The 20,310-nt window shown below is 46.0% G+C and overlaps 1 protein-coding gene across 2 annotated transcripts in view; it reads right to left on the reverse strand.

Moving 5' to 3' along the window:
• LOC122554899 (coagulation factor X-like) overlaps positions 1-20,099 on the reverse strand; it is a 152,447-nt gene extending 132,348 nt beyond the window's left edge. Inside the window, exons 1-5 of one of the 2 annotated variants that reach the window (XM_087993129.1) lie at positions 19,942-20,099; positions 13,751-13,911; positions 9,593-9,617; positions 4,504-4,617; positions 2,882-3,013 (exon numbers count right to left, since the gene is read on the reverse strand). In XM_087993129.1, the coding sequence (XP_087849255.1) occupies positions 2,882-3,013; positions 4,504-4,617; positions 9,593-9,617; positions 13,751-13,911; positions 19,942-20,008 (499 nt within the window). In that variant the 5' untranslated portion in view covers positions 20,009-20,099. The remainder of the gene's footprint in view (positions 1-2,881; positions 3,014-4,503; positions 4,618-9,592; positions 9,618-13,750; positions 13,912-19,941) is intronic. The other variant, XM_087993130.1, reaches the window with a different exon arrangement.
• Positions 20,100-20,310: the final 211 nt, after the last annotated feature.

Consider the following 20,310-nt stretch of genomic DNA (forward strand, 5'->3'; position numbering starts at 1 on the left):
AGGGAATAGGAGAATCGACATTTCGGGCATAAGCCCTTCTCCTGTTCCCTGGATGCTGCCTGACCTGCTGCGCTTTTCCAGCAACACATTTTCAGCTCTGATCTCCAGCATCTGCAGACCTCCCTTTCTCCTCTTCTGGGTACTAACTCACCACACCCCACACCCCTCCCCCAATGTTACCACTTTCTCTCAATCAACTCCATGGGATTTTGAACACCTCTATTCAATTTTCCCTTCTCTGTACTACAATCCGACATTCTCTGCTGACTTCGATTTGAGGCAGCACAGTGGCTCAGTGGTTAGCACTGCCACCTCACAGAACCAGGGACCCGGGTTCGATTCCAGCCGTGTACATTCTCCCCGTGTCCGTGTGGGTTTCTTCCCACAATCCAAAGATGTGCAGGTTAGGTGAATTGGCCATGGGAAATTGCCTGTAGTGTTCAGAGATGTGTAGGTGAAGTGCATTAGTCAGGGGTAAATGTAGGATAATGGGGTAGGGGAATGGGTCTGGGCGGGATATTTTTCGGAGGGTCAGTGTGGACTTGTTGGGCCAAAGGGCCTGTTTCCATACTGTAGGGATTCTAATTCTATTTCTATTGGGTTTCTATTTCTAAACTGAATTCCCCTTTAGAATCTGGACAAGAGTTGATATAAATGTGATTTCACATACCAGATCTCTAAAGATGACAGCGTAAAGCTGTTAAGAAAGCATTCACGATTCTTGGTATTAAAAATAAAGGCACGGGTTGGATTTTCCCAACTGGTGAAAGCTTTTCTGGAAGTTCAGGAACAATGATGCTGGTGGAAAATTGGACCAAGATGTCTCAGGTTGCTTTCCCAACATTTGCTGCGTTCAGAGTATGTTTCTGGTGACAGAGCAGATCTTGGGAGGGGCAAATCAATTCTTGAGTTGTGGTTCTTAGTATTAAACAGCATGAACCTAATAGCATTGAGTATATGAGTTGGGCCATCTTATTGCGGCTATACAAGACATTGATAAGACCACATTTGAAGTACTGCATGAAGTGGTGGTTGCCCTACTATAGGAAAGATATCGTTATCCGAGAAAGAGTGCATTAAAAAATTTACTTGGATGCGACCTGGACTGGACGGTTTGATTTATAAGGAGAGGCTGAACAAACTGAGACTTCTTTCCCTGGAGCATAGGAGACTGAGGGATGACCTTACAGAGGTCTATAAACTCTGTGGATAAGATAGATACCCAAAGGTATTACCCCATGGTAGGGGGGTCTAAAACTAGAAGGTATAGGTTTGAGGTGACAGGGGAGAGATACAAAAGGCTCCAGAGGGGCATTTCTTTTACACAGAGGGTGGTGAGTGTCTGGAATGAGCTGTCAGAGGTAGTAGTGGAAGCGAGTACAATTTTGTCATCTTCGGAACAAGTGGACAAGGACAAGGATGGAATAATTATGGAGAAATATAGACCAAATACTGTCAAATGGGACTAGCTGAATAGTGAAAACTGGGCCAAAGTGCCTGTTTCCATGCTGTAAATCTCAATTATTCAATAGTTATGTAATCTTAAATCGGGCCTGATGCCTGAGATGAAACAACTATGTTTTTGACATTGTGCATTTACAATTTAAGAAGATTGATCCCATCTTCTGCCTGTGTGTGGGCATTATTCCCTATATGGTATTAACATCTGGGCTAATGCCAATAAGAAGGACAGCTGATGGAGAGTCCACTAAGAACATCCTATATGTAAATATTATTGTGCACTTAATGCCAGGTACAGCACACCCACTGCTATATGCATCCACCTGGAGGTGCCTTGCCCTGAAGACTGATCTCCTAATAGTGCTTTGCATGCAATGTTCACCATTAGGTGCTGGCCTCTATCTTATGTCTGCCCCCTTGCTTTCTCCTCACAGTAATCTTGAGCTTCTGGAATCCATGTGCTGTAGGTCGCCCCACAATGCTGTTCAGGAGGGAGTTTTGGGATTTTGACCCAACGACAGTGAAGGAACAATGAAAATACATACCCTGGGACAGCGCTGTGGTTCAACAGTTAACATTGTTGCCTCACAGCACCAGGGAGCTGGATTCAATTCCAGTCTTGGGCAACCATCTGTGTGGAGCTTGCGTATTCGTCCCTTGGCTACATAAGTTTCCTCCGGGTGCTCTAGTATCCGCCAAAGATGTGCAGGGAGGGGCTGAATGGTCTGCTTCCACACTGTAGGGATTCTATAAATATTATCTCCATTTCTGATGAAGGGCTTTTGCCTGAAACGTCGATTTTCCTGCGTCTCAGATGCTGTCTGACCTGCTGTGCTGTTCCAGCACCACACTAACCTAGACTCCTTGATCATGATCCTTGATCCGTGGTTAGCACTGCTGCCTCACAGCGCCAGAGACCCGGGTTCAATTCCTGACTCAGGCGACTGACTGTGTGGAGTTTGCACATTCTCCCCGTGTCTGCGTGGGTTTCCTCCGGGTGCTCCGGTTTCCTCCCACAGTCCAAAGATGTGCGGGTCAGGTGAATTGGCCATGCTAAATTGTCCATAGTGTTAGGTTAAAGGGGTAAATGTAGGGGAATGGGTGGGTTGCGCTTCGGTGGGTCGGTGTGGACTTGTTGGGCCGAAGGGCCTGTTTCCACACTAAGTAATCTAATGACTGAGGGAAGGGATAATTAAGTTGTCTACGGTCAGTACACATCACAACCAAGTGAGATGGTGAGAGGACTAAAGTGTGTCGAACTGAACAAGTGTGCGTTGCTCATGCTGTCTTGTTAACAGAGGAAACCCACACAGATAGTCGCCCAAGTCTGGAATCGAACTTGGGTCCCTGGTGCTGTGAGGCAGCAGTGCTAATTACTGAACCTTAGGAGAGCACACCTCACTCAACGTTACATTTTTACCTTGCGGAATACAGGATTTCTTGTTTGCGTGAAGTACAAAGCCATTGACGCAGAAGCACCTGACTTGTTCCCTTTGGACCTTACAGAAATGCTGGCAACCTCCATTGTCTAGGTTGCAGAGCTGTGGAACATCTGAAAGTAGCAAGAAGGAGACATGAAGCACACATAACAATGCTGTGGGGGAGCATAAGAGAGCTCATTAATCCAATAAAGGTACAAATCACACAACACCAGGTTATAGTCCAATAGTACAAGCTGCTCCTTCATCAAGTAGCTAGGCAACCCTCCAAAAGCTTGTACTTCCAAATAAATCGATTAGACTATAGCCTGGTGTTGTGTGATTTTTAACTTTGTCTGCCCCAGTCCAACACCGGCTCCTCCACATCATAATCCAATAAAGATCAGGCCCCTCAACCTCCATAATCCTCTGAGCTCTCAATTGACAGCCTGCCAGATCACCTTAATCCATCCATTCCTGCTCTTTTCATGGGTAATGGATATAGTATTCTGAGTGAGCAAGCCAGAAATCCAGTTTATCATCCTCGGTCACGAACAAAAATAGAAATCACTAGAGAATGTCAGCAGGTCTGGCAGCATCCATGAAGAGACTAACAGAGTTAAAAACCCAAAGAATGTTCTTCAAAACATTCTGAAGTTCAGCCCCTTTCCCTCTTGCAGACAGTCATCTGAGCGTGGAATTGAACTCCAGCTCCTGGCACTGTGAGGCAGTAGTGCCAACCACTGAGCCACATTGCCATCGATTGTCGTAAAGCCCCAATCTGGTTCACTAATGCCCTTCAGGGAGGTAAATCTGCCATCTTTATCCGATCTGGCCTACATGGGATTCCAGACCTAATGCAATATGGTTGACTCTTAACTGCTCTCCGAATTTGTTGAGCAAGCCACTCTGTTCTAGGGTAGTTAGGGATGGGTGACAAAATACCAATGATGCCCATATCTCATGGAAGAATAAAGAAACTAAACCCAGCCTGTTAAAATGGCGGACCTATCCTGATACTTTGATATGCAAAGATAGACCTTGCTTGTAAGATAGACCCTGGTTCCTGCTTTTTGAGCAGTACAGGCAATCAAAATTCAGAAGGTGAATTCCATGGTGGTTTTCCAGTCCATAGGTAACCCAGAGCTGTTTGAAGAGCTCAGTTAGTTGCTTTCCATTGGCCAGGCAGAGTAAAAAGTTTGAGACCTTCACCTCTAGGCCAAACCTATCAAGTAAATTAGATTAGATTCCCTACAGTAGGGAAACAGGCCCTTCGGCCCAACAAGTCCACATTGACACACTGAAGAGTAACCCACCCAGACCCATTTCCCTACTCTGTATTTACCCCAACTAATGCACCCAACACTGGACAATTTGGTATAGCCAATCCCCCTGATTAAGGTCCAGGAGAAGCTGACAAGCTAACATTTAAACAGTGTTTTACATGAGGTTAGGAATGACGTCTTCCCTCTCACGCAGGCTTTTCCCCTCTCACCTACATACCTCCAGTGCCCAGCCCCTGACTGCACTCTTGTCCAGGGAGTGCCACCCTGTACCATTGACCTCACACGAACATGTCACTCTGCTGGTTGTAGCCAGTCAATGCCCTTCTCTGGGATCTTACCAATCTCGCAGTTGCTGCCATGGTAACCTTTTGGACATTGGCAATCATACCGGTTAACGTTATCACGACAGATGCCCCCATTCCTGCAAGGGTTGGACTCACACTGATCGCCGTCTGCGAAAGGGGAAGAGAGTGGCATCCATCTTAAACTCCTCCGTAAAACTCTTGCCATTCCCTTCCCCCCACATTCCCCAACTCCACCCCCTTCCCCCACCCATTTCTGAGATTCTCTCCAGGTCCAGTGTACTTAAAGTCATTCCCCAATAAAACAGCATGGAGGAACTTCAAATATTCAATGCTACAAATAGTAAAGACATTTTCTGCAGAACAGTGGGCCGAGTGTTTGCAGCTAGTGGCCTCAAAATTGCAGCAAGACTGCCGTCTCTTGGTATCAGACTTGAAATGTTAACTCTGTTTCTCTTGATGAATGGTAGGGCCTTAAGGAGTGTAGTGCAACAGAGGGAGCTTAGAGTTCAGGTGCACAGTTCTCTGAAAGTGGAGTCACAGGTAGACAGGGCAGTGAAGAAGGCTTTTGGCCCACCGGCCTTCACCAGTCAGGGCACTGAGTATGGAAGGTGGGAAGTTATGTTGCCATTGTACAGGACGTTGGTGAGGCCGCACTTGGATTACTGTGTTCAGGTTTGGTTTCCTTGCTATAGGAAGGATGTTATTGAACCAGAAAGAGAGCAGAAGAAGTTTACAAGGAAGCTGCCAGGACTCAAGATTCTGAGTTATAGGGAGTTGGAGACTCCCTATAATGATACGAATGCCCACTTAAGCGGGCCTTTTTCACTGCCCTGTCTACCTGTGACTCCACTTTCAGAGAACCGTGCCTGCTGTTGCACTACACTCCTTAATGCCCTACCATTCATCAAGAGAAACAGAGTTAACATTTCAAGTCTGATACGAAAGTCGGAGGAGTTGTAGACAGTGAGGAAGGATGTGGCAGGTTACAGCGGGATATAGATAAGCTGCAGAACTGGGCAGAAAGGTGGCAAATGGAGTTCAATGTAGCTAAGTGTGAGGTGATTCACTTTGGGAAGAATAATAAAAAGATGGGGTACTGGGTTAATGGTCGGATACTTGGTAGTGTGGATGAGCAGAGGGATCTTGGTGTCCACGTACACAGATCTTTGAAAGTTGCCACCCAGGTAAATAGTGCGGTGAAGAAGGCATATGGCGTACTGGCTTTTATTGGTAGAGGAATTGAGTTCCGGAGTACTGAGGTCATGTTGCAGTTGTATAAGACTCTGGTGCGGCCGCATCTGGAGTATTGTGTGCAGTTTTGGTCGCCATACTATAGGAAGGATGTGGAGGCACTGGAACGGGTGCAGAGGAGGTTTACCAGGATGTTGCCTGGTATGGTAGAAAGATCGCATGAGGAAAGGCTGAGGCACTTGGAGCTGTTTTCATTGGAGAAAAGAAGGTTTAGGGGTGACTTGATAGAGGTGTACAAGATGATTAGGGGTTTAGATAGGGTCGACAGTGAGAATCTTTTTCCACGTATGGAGTCAGCTATTACAAGGGGGCATAGCTTTAAATTAAGGGGGGGTAGGTATAGGACAGATGTTAGGGGTAGGTTCTTTACTCAGTGAGTCGTGAGTTCATGGAATGCCCTGCCAGTAGCAGTGGTGGACTCTCCCTCATTATGGGCATTTAAGCGGGCATTGGATAGGCATATGGATAGTGGGCTAGTGTAGGTTAGGTGGGCTTGGATCGGTGCAACATCGAGGGCCGAAGGGCCTGTACTGCGCTGTATTCTTCTATGTTCTATGTTCTATGAGACTGAGAGGGCTCTTGTAGAAGTGTATAAGATTATGAGAGGTACGGATACGGTTAATACACTCGGTCTTTTTCCCAGGGTTGGGGAATCGAGGAATTGGGGAAAGGTTAGAGGGGAAAGAATAAAAGGGAACCTGAGGGGCAACTTTTTTATACAGAGGGTGGTACACATATGGAAGGAGCTGCCAGCAGAAGTGATTGAGCCGGGTACATTAGCAACATTTAAAAAGCATTTGGACAAATGGAATGGATTAGAAGGATATGGGCCAAATGCCGGGAAATAGGGTCAGGGTGGATGGACATTTTGGTCGGCATGGACCAGTTTGGGCCAAAGGGCCTTTCTCCGTGCTGTAGGACTCTATGACTCTATAACAAATGCTACCAGTTGTGCTGAGTTGCTCCACAGTACTTGGCTATATGTGTTTCAGATCTCCAGATCCTGAGGCTTCTGTTTTTGTGCTGAGTAGAACAATTGCTGATTCCACGGGTCATTGCTGTGTGAGTCTGTGGCCCTGTCTAATCTCACATCCAGCCACGAGGGGCCTATTGGAAAGTGGCAGATGCAGAGCTACACTGTTTGCTGCTCAGTGGGTCGAAATTTGTAGGCATTGCAGTGACACCGGGTTCGAACAACCTGCTCCCAACAAGGTCCACTGGTGAAACAGGAATTCTCAGAGTTCCCTGCAAATCCCTTTCAAAATACAGCCTGTCACGTCCACAGTGCAGACACATTGACTGAAGATGTTCCGCGGTCAGAGAGATAGTGGAGAGAAGGAGAAAGAGTTACAGAGAAAGGGAAAGGGAATAGAGGGAAGCAGAAAGATTGTGTATGGAGAGAGGGGGCGGGAGTGGAGAGAAGGAGAAAGAGAGCGAGAGAGAGAGAAAGAGGGAGTGGAGAGAAGGAGAAAGAGAAAGGGAGAGGAAGTGCAAGAAGGAGAGAGTGGAAGATTGGTGAGAAGGAGAAAGGGAGCGAGAGAGAGAGAAAAAGGGAGTGGAGAGAAGGAGAAAGAGAGAGGGAGACAGAGTCTACTTTGTAGAAGATGAAATGCTGGAGGTCATGGAAATCAAGTGGATAAATCCCCGGCACCTGATAAGTGTATCCCAGGAGGTGGTGGGAAGTTAGGGAAGAAATGACGGGGCCCCTTGCAGAAGTATTTGTATCTTATATAACCATGGGTGAGGTGCTGGAGAACTAAACAGTGGCTAACATTGTGCCTATATATAAGAAAGGAAGTAAAGGGAAGCCTGGGAACTGTAGACCTGTGAGTCTGAATTCAGCGTTGGGTAGGGTGGAGGGGATTCTGAAAGATAGAGAAAACATGCATTTGGAGAAGCAAGGACTAATAAACAAAAGTCAGCATGGTTTTGTGCCAGGGAAATCGTGTCTCACACCTTGAGTGAGTTTTCGGAGGGCGTAACCAAAGAGATTGATGACAGTAGAATGTTGTCTACATGGACTTTAGTGAAGCCTTTGATGAGGTTCTGCATTGTAGGCTAATTAATAAAGCCCAACCATATGGGATTTAGGGTAAGCTTGCCAATTGAACACAAAATTGGCTTAACAGCAAGAGACAGAGAATGGTGATGGAGGGTTTTGTTTTCAGACTGGAGGCCTGTGACCAGCAGTATTCCACAGGGATCAGTACTGGATCAACTTTAGTTTATATAAAACATTTATATAAATGATTTAGATGAGAATATAGAAGGCACCGTGAGTACATTTGTAGATGACACCAAAATTAATGGCAAAGTGGATAGTGAAGAAGGCTATCGAAGATTGTGTCGAGATCTTGATCAATTGGCTGAGAAGTGGTAGGTGGAGTTTAGAATGTATAGAATCCCTACAGTGTGGAAATAGGCCCTTTGGCCCAATAGGTCCATACTGACCCTCTGAAGAGTATCCCACCCATTCTCCACTACTCTATCTTTATCCTTGACTAATGCACCTAACCTACACATCCCTGAACACTATGGCAATTTGGCGTGGCCAATTCCCATAATCTGCACATCTTTGGATTGTGGGAGGAAACCAGAGGAAACCCATGCAGACACGGGAGAAGGTGCAAACTCCACACAGACAGTTGTCCAAGTCTGGAATTGAACCTGGGTCCCTGGTGCTGTAAAGCTGCAGTGCTAACCTCTGAGCCACCGTGCCGCCCCTAATTTAGATAAATGCAAGATTTTGCATTTTGGTGAAAAGAACAAGGGCTGGACTTGTACAATAAATGGTAAGGCCTTGGGTAGTGTTTTTGAACAGGGGTTCAGGTCCATAATACTTGGTTGGTTAAGAGGGCATTTAGCATTTAGCCTTCATTGGTCAGACCTAGGAGTAGGGATGTCATGTTGAGGTTGTACAGGACATTGATGAGACCTCTTCTGTGTGCAGTTCTGGTCACACTGCTAAAGGAAGGATACTATTAAATCAGAGAAGGTTAAGATAAAACCTACCAGATGTTGTCAGGATTGGAAGGTTAGGTTGTAAAGATAGACAGGATAGGCTGGGATCTTTTTCACTGGATGGTAGGAGGTTGAGGAGCGGCCTTACAGAGATGTATAAAATCATGAGGGGTATAGATAAGGTGAATATCAAGGGGTATTTTCCGGAAGGGGGATATTTTTAATATGAGTGGAAAAATATTTAAAAAGGACAAGATGCGCAAGGTTTTTATATAGAGAGTGGTCCGTGTGGAATGAACTGCCAGAAGAAGTGGTGGATGGATACAGTTACAACATTTAAAAGACTTTGTACATGTACGTGACGAGGAAGGGTTTGGAGGGATATGTGCCAAACACAGGCGGGAGGGACGAGTTTGGTTTGGGAACATGGTCTGCATGGACTGGTTGGACCAAAGGGTCTGTGTCCATTCTGTATGACTCTATGACTCTTCTGGTGGAGAGAAAGAAAGAGAGTGAGTGAACAGAAAGAGGGAGAAATTGGAAAGGAGCAGAGAGAGACTACGAAGAGTGGAGAGAGGTTGAGAGGGATCGCAGAGAGTAGAAGAGGCTTGAGAATGATATTACAAAAGGCCTTTCTGTACTTACATCATCTCTGATGCTTCAATGATTGAGGGCTCCTCAGTCCTAGATCTGATGCCTTTGCTTAAGAGCCAATCCTGCAGTCCCATCACCATGTGGGAAAGTTTGGAGATCACAGCATTGTGATTGCTAACCTTCCCCCATACTCCCTTACTCTGATAGGTAGTTCCCTCACTGCACTGGTTCATTCAGACCGCTCCTCTTGGGGCTAAACAATAACTCAAACTGAGGGATTCGAACTGAAGAAATATATGATTAAATTATTACTCACCCACATACTTATTCCAATATTCATCCTGAAACAAGAAGATGAAAGCATGTCAGTATATACACTGTTATAGAATATTGAGTAAAGACAGAGAGGGACATTGTAATCAGAGTCAGATAGGGAGCTCACTGTCATTATTGTCACAAATTAATGTCCCACCAGTATCATCCTTCCTGAGGACTGCACAGTTTAATTCACGTGAGCTGGAGGACAATCCATTAGTTAAACATTGCAAAGAAAAGAGACATGTAGTCTGGCAGTGATCAGGACTGATTGGCAAGCAAACCAGCCTTTAGGAAGGGAGCAGCGGTTTCTGCAGCATGGGACAAGGGTGTTGATTGGTGGGACTGTGGTTGCTGAGGTGTTGCAACAGGAACTATTAACTGCTAACATTGAAACCAGCCAGCCGGCTCTCGTCAGAACACTCACCATGGAGTTACAGCAGAGATTATTTGTCTCCATGACCCCTGCCTCATTGAAAAGGTACAGTTTATGGAAATTTTCTGTTGCTCTACAAAGTGCAGGGCCCTATGTGTGAAGATATGCAGCTTCCAGCATGTGCAAATGAATCCCACTGTGACGCTAACTGATAATCTTCAGTTGGTTCCCAACATAACTCTTGAATTAGGTGCGAGGGTTCAGGATTATTTGGTAAATGTTGTCCACCCCTAATATTGAATTCTATGATCTCATCTTGTTTTTAGGGGAAAGGTAAACCCACAAGTAGTCAGTGAGATAGATGACGTTAATAGTATCATTGAGATTAGATTTCCTACAGTATGGAAACAGGCCGTTCAGCCCAACAAGTCCACACCAACCCTCCGAAGAGTAACCCACCCAGTCCCATTTCCCTTTGACTAATGCATCCAACACTATTTTAGCACAGCCAATTCACCTGACCTGCACATCTTTGGACTGTGGGATGAAACTGGAGCACCCAGAGGAAACCCACGCAGACACAGGGCAAAACTACACACAGGCAGTCACCTGAGGCTGGAAGTGAACCTGGGATCCTGGTGCTATGAGGCAGTGGCACTAACCACTGAGCCACTGTGCCACCCAAGATGCTGGGATTGGACATTGGATGTGAAGAGTAAGGAAGCAGTAAAGCCATGGAGCTGGTGAATGTACACAAGAATATTGATGTTAGCACCAATAGATCACATAAAGGTACATTCTGTAAAGGTAGGTGAGGGATTGGAGATAGTTGGAAAGTGATCGATAAGGAAAGGCTGGGAAATTTTTTCACTGTGGCGTAGGAGGTTGAGAGTGACCTTATAGAGGTTTTTAAAGTCATGAGGGACATAGATAAGATGAATAGAAAGCGTGTTTTGCCTAGGGCGGCGGCTTTTAAGGTTGGCTGGCATATTTTTAAGAGACCTACGATTTAAATAGACACAAGGGCCAATGTTTTTACACAGAGAGTGCTTTGTGTGTGGCATGATCTTCCAGAAGAAGTGGTGGATGTGAGAACAGTTACAAAGTTCAAAAGACTTTTGGCTAAGTACATGAGTAAGAAATGTTTGGAGGGATATGGGCTAAGCGCAGGCAGGTGGGAGTAATATAGTTTGAGATTATTTTCGACATGGACTGGTTGGTCCAAAAGGTCTGTTTCTGTGCTGTATGACTCGTGAATTGTGAGGTTGGTGGTCAATGGGAAAGACTAGTCAGAAGTGGGAGCGAGATCCGTGGTTAGTAGAAGAGAAATTGACCTGGAATGGATTGGTGTGAAACAGGGGTGAGACTTTTAAGAGCTGGGTGATAAATTCTCCTTCATCAGATCTTTGCCTGAAGGCAGGGTCACCCCTTAAATGAGCGGCAATCATCACCATGTTTGGAGCAAAGAGGCTGGACCTGAATACATCCCAACCCAAGGGATTTGAACCCTGAGCTATCAACACCAATCTGATCCACATTGACCTACCATGGAATACAAGTCGTTGTGGCATGTTACAGCTGGGAGCCATGGCGACTGATGACAGTCTCTCAATTACCCAAGTGACCACGAATCTCTCCTACTCTCACTGCCGTGTGTTGGGAGGATTTACTCAAAGGGCCTCTTCTGTACTCTATAATTGTGTGTTTTTCCCCACCTTCCAACCACCCATCCCCCTGATCATATTGTTGATTCTCAACCTGTTTGCCACATTACACTTCCCTTGGCCCTCAGGGATAGGAATCAAACCCAGAGCTTCAGGCTCACAGTCACCTACCGCTCCTGAAGACCTCCTCATGGGAGATGCAATACGGGCAGGTGTTTCTCTGTGAAGGATGCATGTTTGATGAAGTTGCAGTTTGCACTCTTGTCTGGTGTAACCCATTAGTCCAGGGCACCAAGAACATTATGTGGCATAGTTTCACCCTCACCATACACCCCTTGTCAAAGACTATAGCTCTGATGCTTCCCAGCGGTTGCACGCCCAATACAATGCCCTCTTTGCTAAATGTGGAGGTACTGGTGTTGGACTGGGGTGGACAAAGTTAAAAATCACACAACACCAGGTTATAGTCCACCAGGTTTAATTGGAAGCTCACTAGCTTTCGGAGCAACGCTCCTTCACAATCACCTGATGAAGGAGCGACGCTCCGAAAGCTAGTGTGCTTCCAATTAAACCTGTTGGACTATAACCTGGTGTTGTGTGATTTTTAACCATCTTTGAAGGCAGTGAGTTCTAAGTCATTTCCACTTGTCATGTTGAAAAGCTTCTTCCTCACATCCCCCTGCATCTCTTACTCAAATAATCTTTTAAAAACATCTTTGTGGGATGTTAGTGTCACTGCTAAGGACAGCATTTGTTCGCCCATCCCAAATTGCCCAGGGGGCAGTCTGGAGTCACATTTAATTCACACTGATCATACGGTAATAATTAACTTTTTAACTTTGTTTTTTATTTCTTTCTACTTTGTTATTAAGTTTTTGTACCTAGATGCTTGTACCTAAAATGGCAGTGTGTGTGGCAACATTGAAGACTTTTCATTGTACTCATGTATTTTTATACTTGAGTACACACGACAGCAAAGTCTAAATGTAAAAGAAATATAAACGAAATGGCAGAGTTCCTTCCCTAAAGGACATTAGTGAGCCACATTTTTTTTAATGTTACTGCTGACATGGTCACTATTAGGGCAGCTTTTAATTCCTAATTTGGATTGAATTCAAATGTCACTATGCCATGACAAGATTCGACTGCTGTCCAGAATGTAAACCTGGTGTTCTGTATTACGAGTCCAGCGATGTTAACCACTATATCACCACCTCTCCTTACCCTGAGAAGGTGATGATTGGCTTTTTGCCAAATGTTGTTTTTGATGTAACTGCATTGATTGGTTAGGTCTCCACACTCAGGACAAGTCCAGCCAGGGTTCACTGAGAGGCAACCACACTGACGTGGGGCTACAGGAGTCACAAGTAGGCCAGGCTGTTGGGGGACTTCAGGTCTCCGTTCCCTCAAGCTGCCAGCCCATTGGATTTCCATAGGAATCTGACAGTTTGGTTGTCAGTCCACTGGAGCCAGATTTTTATTTCCTGTTGGACTTCCATTTGGCAAACTCGCCTAGAATTTCAGGTCTCCACATTGCTGATCCTGTGTCACAGTGGCACCCTATCCTATTTACCAGAAAAAGCATAGCATGCATGAGAACTGAGAGCTATGCAGGAAATGCCTCAGAGTGCTCATGGTATGAATGAGATTGACACAGAGATATCTTTATTTGGAGTCTCTCTGGTGATAGTATGGAGTACCAACAATGTTCTTGGCATATGCCAACATAAAAGGAAGTGACTGGAAATTTGAATGACTGGATTGGCTAATACACCTCAAATCAGTGAGTTCAGGGAACGGAAGAGAAATGTATGAATTGGGAGCAAGAGTAGGCCATTTGGCCCATCCAGCCTGTTCCACCTTTCAATGTAATCGTGGCTGATCCTCAATCACAAAGCTATAGCCTTTCTCTCTTCTCATACCCTTGACACCTTTAGCTCCTAGAAATCCATCTCTTTCATAAACCCATTCAGTGACTTGTTCTCCATCTCTCATGATAGAGAAATCAATAGGTTTCGACTGAAGAGATATTTCCTCATCACTAGGATGCTGTCCTGCACAGATATGGAACAGCTAAGAGCAGCAATCAAAGATGGAAGCCAGAGATAGTGTTGCTTACAGTTCGCCGGTCATCTTCAAAGATTTCTCTCACTTCTTCTTTCGAGCACCTTTCTTCAATGCATTCTCTCTCCACGTTACCTTCTTTAATTTCCTCCAGAAAGCTATTTGCCCGCCTCTGTCGTGCTAGGAGGTTATTGGCCTTTTCATGAGTCACAAACACTGGGAAGGAGCAAAGTGATAAACAAAGCAATTAGCAGCTGCCGTTCCACTCAGTTTGTCGGGAAGTTACAGGGTAGGCTTATCGTGAGGGGGAGGGGGAGGTCAATGGGAAAGACATAACTGCGCCTATCCCAGACATCTCTGACAGGGTGGCTCAGTGGTTAGCACTGTCACCTCACAGTGGCAAGGACCCGGGTTCAGTACCAGCCTGCGGAATAAGTGGCGTTTGCACATTCTCCCTGTGTCTGCGGGTTCTTTGGGGTTCCTCCCACAATCTAAAGATGTGCAGGTCAGGTGGATTGACCATGTTAAATTGTCCATAGTGCTCAGGGATGTGTAGGTTAGGTGCATTAGTCAGGGATAATTGTAGGGGAATGGGTCTGGGTGGGTTACTCTTCGGAGGGTTGGTGTGGACTTGTTGGTCTGAAGGGTCTGATTCCACAATGTAGGGATTCTGTGATATCTTTAGAATAAGGGCCTATCCCTGACTCCCATTGAATCAGGATTTATCCATGTCACCTACAGAATCAGGGCCTGTTCCTGACACCTATCTCTGAAACCTAAATAATCAGGACCAATTGCTAAAACCTACAGAATCAGGATTAGATTAGATTCCCTGCAGTGTGGAAAAAGGCCCTTCAGCCCAACCAGTCCACACCGCCCCTCCACTCTCCTCTGACTAATGCACCTAACAACTATGGACAATTTAGCATGGTCAATTCACCAGGAAGGTGCCAGGAGGGGAGGGTGGGTTGTTAGGGGGCGTGAACCTGACTAGGTAGTTGTGGAGGGAATGGTCTTTGCAGAAAGTGGATAGGAGTGGGGAGGGAAATATACCCCTGGTGTTGGGGTCCATTTGTAGGTGGCGGAAATGTCAGCAGATGATGCGGTTAATGCGGAGTTTGGTGGGGTGGAAGTTGAGGACCAAGAGGGTGTTCTGTCCTTGTTGCAGTTGGTGGGGTGGGGTTCGAGAGCAGAGGTGCAGGACATGGATGAGATGCATTGGAGGGCATCTTCAACATGGGAAGGGAAATTTCAGTCTTTCAAGAAGGAAGCCATCTAGTGTGTTTTGTGGTGGAACTGGTCCTCCTGGGAGCGGATGCAGCAGAAGCGAAGGAATTGGGAATATGCGATGGAAATTTTGTAGGAGGCAGGGTGGGAAGAGGTGTAATCCAGGTAGCTGTGGGAGTCGGTGGCCTTGTGAAAAATGTCAGTGTTGAGTAGGTCATCGTTGATGGAGATGGAGAAGTCTAGGAAGGGGAGGGAGGTGTCAGAGATGGTCCAGGTGAATTTAAGGTCGGAATGGAATGTGTTGGTGAAGTTGATGAACTGTTCGACCTCCTCGTGGGAGTACGAGGTGGCACCGATGCAGTCATCAATGTAGTGGAGGAAAAGGTGGGGAGTGGTGCCGGTGTAACTACGGAAGATGGACTGTTCTACATAGCCAACAAAGAGACAGGCATAGCTGGGGCCCATGAGGGTGCCCATGGCTACCCCTTTGGTCTGGAGGAAGTGGGAGGATTCAAAGGAGAAATTGTTAAGGGTGAGGACCAGTTCAGCCAAACGAATAAGAGTATCGGTGGAAGGGTACTGTTGGGGACGTCTGGAGAGGAAAAAACAAAGGACTTGGAGGTCCCAGTATAAAATCATCAGCTCATCCCAACCTATATTTGACTTCTCGAATCATTGACCTATTCCTGACCTATAGAGTTATAGAATACTTTATAGGTTTGCTCTATAGAATCCTTCTCCTATGTCTGACATGTAGAAACATCAGAAGGCAATGAGACTATAAGATATAGGAGCAGATATTAGACTGTTCAGCCTATTGAGGTCCGTTCCAGCATTCAATCATGGCTGATAAGTTTCTCAACCCCATTCTCCTGCTTTCTCCCTGTAACCCTTGATCCCCTTGACTTATCTATCTCAGTCTGAAATATACTCAATGATCCGACCTCCACATCCTTCTGTGGCCATGAATTCGATAGATTCCCCACTCTCTGGCTGAAGAAGTTCCTCCTTATTTCCATTCTAACTGGTCTTCCCTTTACTCTAAGGCCGTGTCCTCAGGTCCTAGTCCCTCTTACCAATGGAAACATCTTCCCAACATCCACTGTTCAGGCTGTTCAATCTTCTGAAAGTTTCAATTAGATCCCCCCCTTATAAACTCCAATGCGTGTAGATCTCAAACATTCCACATATGTTAAGCCTTTAATTCCTGGGATCATTCTTGAGACCCCACTCCAAGGCCAGCACATCCTTCCTGAAGTGTGAGGCCCCAAATTGTCCACAATAATACAAATCTGGTCTGACTAGAGCCCGATAAAGCCTCAGAAGTATATCCCTGCTTTCATATTCTAGTCATTTCAAAATAAGTGCCAACATTGTATTTGCCTTCCCAACTATCAACTCAACCTGAAAATTTACCTTAAGAGAATTCTGGAATAGGACTCCCAAGTCCCTTTGTACTTTGGATTTCTGAATTTTTTCCCCATTTAGAAAAGAGTCTACGTCTCTGTTCTTCCTACCAAAGTGCATGGCCTCACACTTTCCCACATCGTACTCCATCTGTCACTTCTTTGTCCACTCTCCTAACCTCTCCAAATTCTTCAGCAGCCTTCCTATCTTTGTATCATCTGCAAACCGAGCCAGATTGCCCTCAGTTCCTTCATCTCAATTGTTAATGTATAAAGTGAAAGGTTGTGGTCCCAACACTGAGCCTTGCGGAACACCACTTGTCACCAGCTGCCATCCTGAGAAGGACCCTTTTATCCCCACTCTCTGCTTCCTGCCAGCCAGGTTTGTATCCATGCTAGCACCTTGCCTCTGACACCATGGGCCCTTATCATACTCAGCAGCCTCTTCTGCGGCACCTTGTCAAAGGCCTTTTGGAAGCCTAGGTAGATAACATCCATTGGCTCTCCTTGGTCTAACCTGCTTGTTACCTCCACAAAGAATTCTAATAGATTTGTCAGGCAATTATCTCACCTTGATGAAGCCATGCTGACTTTGCCCTATTTTACTGTACACTTCCAAATATTCAGAAATTTCATCTTTCACAATGAACTCCAACATTTTATTAAGGAGCAAGATCAGGCTAACTGGCCTATAATTTCTTGTACTTTGCTTTACTTTGAGTAGGAATAGCCAACATGGCTAATGATGATGCAAAAATATCAGCCAGGGCCCCCACAATTTTTTCTGTAGCCTCTTCCAGTGTTTTTGGATATACCTGGCCAGGACTGGGAGATTTATCCACCTTCATACTTTCAAATACATCCAAAATCTCCTATACTGTGATATGGACTGTCCCCAAGATATCACCATTAACATCCCCAAGTGCCCAAGTGTTCATATCTTTCTCCATGGTGTAGACAGTGGAGAAATATTCATTGAGAACCTTGCCCATCCCCTGTGGTTCTGTGCATACATGTTCACTTAGTCCTTGAGGGGCCCTATTCTCTCTCTCTAGTTATTCTTTTTCCTTTAATATACTTAAAGTACCTCTTTGGATTCACGCTAACCTTCTCAGCCAAGGCTATTTCACCCTCCTGATTTCCTCCTTCAGTCAATCCTGTATTCCCTTATACCTCCAGGGATTCCCTTGATCCCAGCTGCCTGTACCTGAGCCATGCCCCCTCCTTTTTTCTGGTCACAGCCTCAATATCTCAATAATCAGAGTTCCCTATTCCTGCCATCCTCACCCTTCACCCTCACAGGAACATATAGACCTTGAACTCTAGCTATCTCACTTTTACAGGCCTCCCACTTGCCAGAGCCTCTCTTTGCCTGCAAACCAACTACTCCAACCAACCCATGCAAGCTCCTGTCCAATTCCACCAAATTCCACCCTGGCCCAGTTTAGAACTTGAAGCTGTGGACCAGTTTTGTCCCTCTCCAGAGCCATTAGAAAATTAATAGAACTATGGTCGCTGATCCCAAAGTGCATCACCTTCTGTCACCTCTGTCACCTCTGTCACCTGTCACCTCTGTCACCTCTGTCACCTGTCACCTCTGTCACCTCTGTCACCTGTCCCGCCCTAATTCCCAAGAGTAGATCGAGGTTTGTCCCTAGGCGAAAGTGAGGACTGCAGATGCTGGAGATCAGAGTTGGAAAAGCACAGTAGGTCAGGCAGCATCCAAGGAGCAGGAAAATCAATGTTTCAGGCAAAAGCCCTTCATCAGGAAGTTTTGTCCCTTCCCATTTAGGGCCCTCTACATACTGCTTAAGGAAACGTTCCTGAACGCACTTAACAAATTCCACCCCATCTCAGCCCTTGCTGTACTGGCAGTCCCAGTCTATGTTTGGAAAATGAAAATCCCCCACTATGACAAGCATATTGCTCCTGCAAGTTTCCTCAGTCTCCCTGCATGTTTGTTCCTCTAATTCCCATTGACCATTTGGGGGCCTATAGTGCAACCCCAATAACATCACCACCCCCTTTTTATTTCTTAGCTCCACCCACAAAGCCTCACTGGATGATTGTTCAATTATTTAATCTCTGACTACTGCTGCGATATTCGCCCTAATCAAAAATGTAACTCCCCCTCCTCTCCTTCCACTACCTCTCTTCCACCTAAAGCACCTGTACTCTGGTACATTATGCTGTGAGTCCCATCCCTCCCTTAGCCATGTTTCTGTAATGGCTATAAAATCACAGTCCCATGTACCTATCCAAGCCCTGAGTTCATCAGCCTTACCTGTCAGCCCTCTTGCACTGAAATAGAAGGAATTTAATCCAACAGGCATTCATTCGTCCCTGTTGTGTTCCAGCCTGACCTGCCTCTTCAACTTACTATTTCTGATTACTGTATCTCCTTCCAACCTCACACTTGCATCTCCATGTTGAGGATCCCACCTCCCCCCTGCCAATCTAGTTTAAACCCTCCCTTGCAGCACTAGCAAACCTGACTGCCAAGATATTGGTCCCCCTCCAGTCCAGGTGCAACCCGTCCCTCTTGAACGGTTCACCTCTGCCCCAGAAAAAGATTCCAACGATCTATAAATCTGAATCCCTGCCCCTTGCACCAACTCTTGAACCATGCATGATTCTGCCATATCTTCCTGCTCTTACCCTCACTCACACGTGGCACTGGCAGTAACCCAGAGATTATCACTAACGAGGACCTGGTTTTTAATTTTTTTTCTTAGTTCTCTATGAACACTGTGCAAGACCTCCTCCCCATTTCTACCTATGTCATTTGTACCAAAGTGCACAATGACATCTGACTCTTTGCCCGCCCCCTTGAGAACATTCTGCAGCCACTCTGAGACATCCTGGACCCTGGCACCCAGGAGGCACCACACCATCCTGGATTCCCCTTTGCAGCCACAGAATCTCCTGTTCCATAACTACAGTCTCCTGTCACTGAGGTCCTGTTTACCTTTGCTCTTTCCCGCTGTGCCCCAGAGCCAGCTGTAGCGCCACTGAGTTGACTATTGCTGCTTTCCCCTGAACGGTCATCCCCCCACCAACTAAATCCAAAATGGTATACATGTTTTTGAGGGGAATGGCCACAGGGGATTCCTGCACTCTCTGCCTACTCCCTTTACCTTTCCTGGTGGTCATCCAGGCTACTCTCTGCCTGCACCTTAAGTGTGACCACTAGGACTCTTACCTATGAAGTGCTCAGTATCTCAGATGGTCTTGGATGAATTGATACACACAGTCCCTGAACATGATGAAAGGAATGGGGGACACAGAGTACTTATAAAAATGGACTGCGATCAAAAGCCGCAACTGAAACAATCTAATGATTGCAACTCTGGTGTTCAGCAGCTGAGATCAGAGAGACCAGCATGTCCCAAGCACAGACTTTGGATAGAACCAAACCCTGGGAGACAGTTGGTGGGTGCATCCCTGAATACTCTGGTTTCAAAGATTAACCATCACACCATCTGGCTGAGATGGGAGGCCGGGGAATGACTCTCCCTCGAGGTCATAAACTTTTAATCTTTCCACCGTCGGTGGGCACAGCTTGCAAAATTGAGAATCTTCATCCGCGTACCGGTCGACAGAAAGGTGGTACCTGGAGTTTGAGCGGCTGTGGGGTGAAGCAACAGGAAAAGGGATGTAGCCCAGAGCAGTCTTGCCATGCTTCGCTGGTGCTTGCTGACTCCTCCTGCGTCTGAGTTTCAGTGAACAGCCCGAGTGAACCAAGGCTCAAAGATCAACAACTAGGGCTGCAAACATAAACCGCTCGATACCCCATCGACCCTTGATCTCTGGCATCCGGAGTGACTCGCAATCAGCAGGTCGTAGCTCCCCAGCTACATTCAAAGTGCGAGCACAGGGACTATACAACACTCACGGCTCAAACAACCCCCTTCTCCAACTCCCACGAACAATAGGAGGCCGCTCACTGTTTCAGGGCTGAGGACATTTCTATCGTTTTTAT

The sequence above is a fragment of the Chiloscyllium plagiosum genome, unplaced genomic scaffold (assembly GCF_037043375.1).
Source record: "Chiloscyllium plagiosum isolate Xiang-an unplaced genomic scaffold, Cpla_swu_hap1 HiC_scaffold_12, whole genome shotgun sequence".
NCBI classification, from domain to species: domain Eukaryota; kingdom Metazoa; phylum Chordata; class Chondrichthyes; order Orectolobiformes; family Hemiscylliidae; genus Chiloscyllium; species Chiloscyllium plagiosum.